Source organism: Beta vulgaris, chromosome 5 (genome assembly GCF_026745355.1).
Source record: "Beta vulgaris subsp. vulgaris cultivar EL10 chromosome 5, EL10.2, whole genome shotgun sequence".
In the NCBI taxonomy this organism is placed as follows: Eukaryota; Viridiplantae; Streptophyta; class Magnoliopsida; order Caryophyllales; family Amaranthaceae; genus Beta; species Beta vulgaris.
In genome coordinates this window covers 40,747,147-40,754,086 of record NC_079206.1, presented here as the reverse complement: position 1 = coordinate 40,754,086, position 6,940 = coordinate 40,747,147, and the positions used below count along the sequence as shown (strand labels likewise).

General features: G+C 32.8%; 1 protein-coding gene and 1 long non-coding RNA gene across 2 annotated transcripts; both read right to left on the bottom strand.

Annotated features, from left to right (window-relative positions):
• Positions 1-4,762: 4,762 nt before the first annotated feature.
• Positions 4,763-5,690, bottom strand: LOC125497289 (uncharacterized). The gene is made up of 4 exons (XM_057394836.1): positions 5,542-5,690; positions 5,292-5,449; positions 5,048-5,168; positions 4,763-4,936 (listed from the first exon to the last, which is right to left on the bottom strand). Exons 1-4 carry the CDS (start codon positions 5,638-5,640, stop codon positions 4,784-4,786), a joined length of 531 nt encoding a protein of 176 aa, XP_057250819.1. The 5' UTR covers positions 5,641-5,690; the 3' UTR covers positions 4,763-4,783.
• Positions 5,691-5,932: 242 nt separating this feature from the next.
• LOC125497290 (uncharacterized) lies at positions 5,933-6,940 on the bottom strand. Its single transcript, XR_008969262.1, has 2 exons — positions 6,321-6,940; positions 5,933-6,172 (listed from the first exon to the last, which is right to left on the bottom strand). It is a non-coding gene; the product is annotated as an uncharacterized LOC125497290 (long non-coding RNA).

Below are 6,940 nucleotides of genomic sequence, written 5' to 3'. Positions count from 1 at the left end.
TCCTCCTCCATAACCAAAAAATCCTCACAATGCGCCGAAAAATGGTTGCTCGGCGGGAGGTCTACCGGAAATCTTCAAAAACTCCGGCTCCCCCACAACCTTCCCCTCCACCATCTCCTCCTCCACAGCCCCCACAGCCGTCACCACCTTCTTCTCCACCGAAAACCAATAATCCTCCACCTTCCACCTCCAAACCCGTCCGCCGTTTCAAAACCTTCGCCTCAAAAACCCCACCACGAAAAACCCTCCTACCAACATTCCGAAACCGCTTAAACCAGTTACAAGATCTGCACATTCTCCGGCGTCCAAATCTACTTCCGCTGCTACTCCCTCCGATGCATCTCACTCTCGAAAACGGAACGCCTCAAGTTCTGGTAAGTCTTCCTCTAAAAAGCCGAAAGGTTCTCCGGTCAAATTCTTGTCCGGACGTGTTTTCCTGACCACTTGGGTAACACGGCCGGAATTTAAATTCTTGTTGGATGCTTTACAATCTCAAGGATGGGTGTCATTAATGAATTATAATGAAGGGCTTTATGAATCTGAGATACACCAATTTTACGAAAACCTATCAATTGATGAGAATTTGGTTGTATCTACTGTTGTTAATGAAGTTGGGATATCATTGACTGTGGCTGAACTGGGTCAACTTTTAGGTGTGCCCACTAGTGGTTTTTCGGATTTACCCCATCAATCGTGGCCGTTATTGTCTGGGATTCACAATGTCACAATCAGCCGAACTTTATCTGGTCAACCCTTACCCAACGCCCAAATTTTTTCGGTGTCCCATCTTTCGGCCCACAACAAATTAAACTCATTCGAAACTTAGTCACAAAATCTGTTCTTCCACGCATTGAGAACCGAGGGGAGTGTCTCATTATGGTCCTTCATATGAAAAATCTGTCTCACACCTCTCTGTATTATCCTTACGGTTTGTGGCTAACAAAGATCTTTGATGCGTCTGATGTGTTAACTCCAAATTCTAAGGGAGTAACTAGTAGTGATGAGATGAGTGATGGTATGCTCAGCAAGATGGATCTGTGTGTGATGCATGGTGAGTTACTCAAGAAATAATTTCGAGGATTCACGCCTAAGGAGGCTTGTGTAGGATGTTTGAAGATGGTAGAAGAAGTCTATGATCTCAAGAAACAGGGGCAACAGATCTTGGCCCGTCAACGTGCCAGTGACACCCTTGCTGCACAACGCCACCGCCAACTTATGTCTAAACCATAAACACTTTCTTTTTCTCCTAGTCCTACTATGTACTTTTGACGATGCCTTGTAGTTTTTTGGATAAACTTGCGGTTTTTGTTAAAATGTTTTGATACTTTTGGATACTCTTTTGGCTTTTTCTGATGATTGTGAATTGGTGATTGGTTGTAGCACCAACATCCCTAGCTTGATTAGTTGAGCTATTGGGTTATTTTGACTCAATTCTGATTATGTGCATGTTTGTTTGTCTTTTTGCTACTTTTTGAGAATGACAAAAGGGGGAAAAGAATGCATATAATATTGACTTGAGTCTTGATGACATCCTAGGTTAAGATAAAGTGAATTGAATATAAATGAGCATGTGGGGACAAGTGAATAATTGAATGCTATTAATCTGATGTACGGATAGGTTTTTTAAAGGGTGAATAATCCATGCATTCTTTGAGGGGGAACAAGTGAATATATGCATACTTTAAGGGGGAACAAATGTTTATCTAACAATATTATATTTATGGTTTGTCATCATCAAAAGGAATTTGTTGTGCATGTACATGTTATGGTTTATGCACATGTTATGTTTTGATGATGAAAATTAATATAATATGTTGTAGTATGAAAATATGTAACAGTTGCAATAGATGCATGAAGAAAGAAATTGATAAACGAAGACTTTGAAGAAAAGAAGAATCAAGAATGAAGTCCAAGTTTATAACTTCTTAGAATAGTTACTTTGGATTAAAATGTAACATGCTCGAACTTGGTGATATGCTAAGTGCTAAATATAGAAATATAAAGTTAGTATAATTATTATTTTCTTTGAGTTAAGAAAGTAAATAATTATATTAACATTATATATCTATATAAAAAGGAAATAAGTTTTCGAAATCAGAAATAAAAAGGATTTAGGAAAACGTGTTTTTAGAAAAAGTAGTTTATAAAACAGTGTTTATAAAAGATTTTGATAAAAATAAGTTTTGGAAAAAGATTTTAATAAAAATCGTGTTTTGATAAAAACGTGAGTTTTAGAAAAAGATTTTACAAAAATTATAATTCCATAAAAACGTGTTTTACAAAATAAAAGAGTTTTAGAAAAAAGATTTTACAAAAATCACGTTTCCGTAAAACGTGTTTGAAAAGATTTTTTATAAAATAATTTTTTCTAAAACGTGTTTTCTAAAACATGTTTTCAAATGAATTTTATAAACCGAAATTTCCTAAAAACAAGTTTTATAAAATCAGATTTTCTTTTGGAAAACACTTTTTGAGTTGAAAAGAAAATCTGTTATGGAAAACATATCTTTTTGAGAATAAAGATAGATAAAAAAGATAAAGTTTGATTTTCTAAAAGAGAATTAAATCCCTTGAATTAAGGAATTGAAAGATATCCTTTGGAAGGATATTCGTCCAATCCGTGTTCTATAAAAGGGATTCATAATTCACTTTTAGATCTCACGTTTATAGAGAGAAAAATCGAGTTTATTAAAAGCTGAAAACTATTTCCTCCGGCACTGAGCATAGCACTGAGTGTAGCACTGAGCGAGTCAGATTTAAGTTACTATTATACGATTGTAATTGTCCTCTACTTGCTTGTCTAAGAAGCACATTATTAAGGATCGTTCTTTTTCTGTAACTTTAACATTATAGAGAGTGTCAACACTTAGAGTTAAGTGTTGGGAGTCTTTACTAGGGTTAGTAGTGAGGGGAATCTTATTGTATCAAGAGTTTGATATTTTAGGGTTCAAAGAAATAAAGAGTTTTGTTTCTTGTGGACGTAGATCTCAGAGGTGAGATTGATAAGTCGTCTTTATATATAGTTTTTAGACGCATTTAGGTTACATTTTAGAGCATTTAGTTTCATATTTAGGTTCATTGTTGCATTATATTCTTAAGTTATATTTTTCTACTCCTATTCGGTATGTTTTCTTGTTTTTGATGAATTTCAGGCATTGAGAACGTATTTGGATTATGATTAGATGAACTTGAGGATTAGGAGCACTTGGAAAGGCGTTATAATGCATAAGGATCGTATGGATATGTCATAGTACGAGTTTGAGCAAAAACGAAGCGGAAAAGTCATTAGAAGAAATATGAAAAAGAGTCATGTCTACTCTTCTGATCATAACTTTTGATGTGATTCTTAGAATCGAGTAATTCCACCAGATTTGGAAACTAGACTTGAAGATATTTCCAACGATAGGTGGCATGCCCCGAGGAGACTTCAAGTCAAGGAGTTATGCCTTTCGGAAGATTGCACTGTTTCTGTTGGAATCTGCCACGCGTACGCGCGGATGACTAATCCGCCTAGTAATGATATATTTAAGACTTTCCTTATCTTGTAGATTACTTTCCAAGTCATATTAGGTTATTGAATATTTATTTAGATAGGTTTTCATTCTTTCTCTCTCCTCACCTCCCTCTCACGTTATTTTCTTAGGTTTTAGGTTTTAGTTTTCTCTCCTCTCTTTCTCTCTAGTTTTTGGTGTAAACCCTAGTTTTTATTCTTCTTCATTAATTCATGAGTTCTATTAGTTTCTTTCATTGATTTCTTTAATTATGTATTCTTTTATAGTTTTAGATTTCATTATTTATTTCATGATAGAGTAGTTTCTTTTATCTATGGTTAAGTTGAAACCTAGTATGATTTAATTCATGATTGTTTCTTTAAATTCTCATATTAATTGTTAGTTGTTCTTGCTTAATTGATTGTGCATATTCCAATACTAGATTAGGGATAACTAGTATCGTTATGTTTCCATTGGCTTGATCACAACGGGAGTTGGATTTTGACGGATTTGAGTATTTCAATTAAGGACATGACGTTCTCCACGGGAGTAGGTAGAATGGATTGTTAGGAAGTTAAAGTGCCGTGTTTAATGTCTTTAATTTGCATGATTCCACGGGAGTAGGCTTGAGTGCATATTAGAGAACCCATAGATTCTCGGGAGAGGTTTATGGTACTTTATAGGGTGTACTTTTCCTTGTGAACATTTAATTGATTAGTTTGGGGTAGAAATTATTTTGTATTATTTCGTGCTAGTGGGGATACTTAACTGTAGAGTCTTCTATTTATATATTGATTAGTATAGTTTAATTCCACCATTATTCTTGTTATTAATCTCCTTTAGTCTTACCATTATTTAAGGACTAACTAGTGTGTGTCCTGGGCTATGCCCCGGGATCATTGTTAACATTTTTGTATGGTTTAATTCTGGTGTTTATTGTTTATGAAAATCGTGTTATTTCCTTCTTATTATTTAAATGTAATATCTTGTATTATTGGTCATTAAAAAAAAAGTTTCCAACAACAAATTATGCATTTAAAAAGGGATTCCAAGCACAATATAGTACTAATGTAAGAGTTTCATGGTGGTTTATAAACTAAAGAGATTGACAAACAATACAAAACGTCGGAGTCTTTTATTCTAATATTTTAAAAAAGTGATGTGATTCATTATGTTTTATTGCTGCCGGACCTTCAATGTACTCCTCATTCTACAAAAAGAGAAGACAAAAAATTAAAATTTTATTAATATGGCCATCAACATAGAAAATCTAATGAAAGATGAAATAGTAATTACTTAAATAAATATGCACATTCTTCTGCCCAGTCGACATAAGTTACATAGTCTACTATATAAGCCGATAGATGAAGAGGATGAAATACAAAAATATATGCATTGCGCACACGTGTAAGAAGTTCGGATCGTAGCAAAACTCTATCATGCACCTGCAATAAATAAATCAAAATAACATAATTAATCTGAAAATTACAACGTACATTATATTTCAATTTAGTCATGTTATCAATAAGAGTAAAGTTCATAAAATTATATAGTACCGCATCAAACATGTGCTTCAATTTTGCTTTAGTTGAATGGAGTATAAACTCAATCTGTTTTGTAAAGAGCTTGACACACATTGTACCGGTAGAGTCGAATATACTCATATATCCAGAAACACTTTTTTTATTGTGGAAATATAAAAAACAAATATATAAAGTTAGTAAACAGGTTGATAAAAAGTAATTATAACTCTAACACATTTATAAAATTTATATCCAAATAGTATAAAAAAAAGAGTACCTAATAGTTGTTGGAGGCTTTTCTTTGTTACAATTACTACAAATCATATGCTCACTACCATGTTGTATATCAAGTCCACAAAATGTGCAAGCATCATACCATGTAAAACTATCAACATCGATATCAATTAATCTCCCAACCATTCTGTAGTGCTTTCCCTGCGCGTTAATCAAAATAGTAATAGTTTGGATAGAGAAAGTAAAATTTTCCTAGAAAATAATTTCGACGTAAATAATTGTGTATCACATACTTTTCTTTTTCGTTTGTAGCTCGCTATAGTTGTCCGGATTGCATTTGAAGTCGACAATGCCCGATTTATTGATAGTCCACAATTATTAAACCACTTCATCTTCCTCTTGGCAAAATTATCACAGGCAAACCTGATTATTAACCAGGGCAATGATTATAAATACACACACACACACACACACACACACATATATATATATATATATATGTATATATATATATATATATGTATATATATATATATATGTATATATATATATATATATATATGTATATATATACGTTTCATCATTACCAATCCAATAGAGTTGATGCGTCTACATTATTTGGATTGATAAATTACCTTGTGTATCTTCCTGTGAATAGAAAATAAGCTGAAATTGAACAGAAAATTTAAATTAAAACCTCATCTATAAATATTACAAAACATAATTAATATTATTACTTTTAAGAAAACCATTATTATCACTTTTAAGAAAATTGTTTTAATTTGCGTACAAATCGCACCATTCATTTTCCTAACATACACCCCACAAGCCAATAGTGTGTTATACTGCCCAACACTTTGTTGAACCTCGTTTTCATATTCACTAACAAATTGGTTCATAAGGATCAATCTAACAGCAACGCAACTGCATCAACATTGGAAGATGGAAAAATACATTATTTCAAGTTGAAAATGAATACCTATAGTATTAAAAATAATAAATTTGAATATATCGATAATCAGGACTCAATATAAAACTAATAAAAAAGAGTAATAAATATAAGTGTGAACACCTTCTATCTAGAACAACAACCTCTTGCATACGGGTTGCGTCATCGTTACAAACAAAAGCCTTACCTACATGTACAACAATCCCCAAAATATCTACAATATATATTTTAAGAATCAACACGTTAGAGGGAAAATAGTATGTCTAATTGATTTGTTATAAAATTTGTTGCACAATGTACCTATAAGATTGGTGTCATTGTAATTGCAGGCTTCTATTGATTGAAGGGAAACCAACTTGTACAAAGCTTCGGGATACATCCAATCAACTATATCACCCTTGTAGACCTTAGTTTCTTTGTGTTATATGGAGTCGATATTGATTTGGAACAATGACACAATTCCTCACCCCTTGGCTACTATAGAATCTCTACACAATTGGAACCTCGAATTGATCTGAGCACAATGACCTTCTCATATTAAAGGACAAAAAAACAGCATGCTAGTGCATTTTTCCATAGTATATACTCAAATTTACAACACTTTTAATTAAATATTTGAATTTTACATATTATACTCAATAAAACCAATCAAAAAGCCAAAATCAGCTAAGAACAACAACCAACATTTTGTAAGCAATGTTTCTCCTAAAAACTTCTTAAACTGTGCATTCATATGTACTGTA

Bases quoted from the DNA above. Each gene is read 5' to 3' on its own strand.
- LOC125497289 (XM_057394836.1), bottom strand. From the start codon at position 5,640: ATGAAGTGGTTTAATAATTGTGGACTATCAATAAATCGGGCATTGTCG. The intron at 5,169-5,291 runs GTACTCTTTTTT...CAATAAAAAAAG, and splicing joins AAGCCTCCAACAACTATTAG to TGTTTCTGGATATATGAGTA. The intron at 4,937-5,047 runs GTACTATATAAT...TATTTATTGCAG, and splicing joins TGAAGCACATGTTTGATGCG to GTGCATGATAGAGTTTTGCT.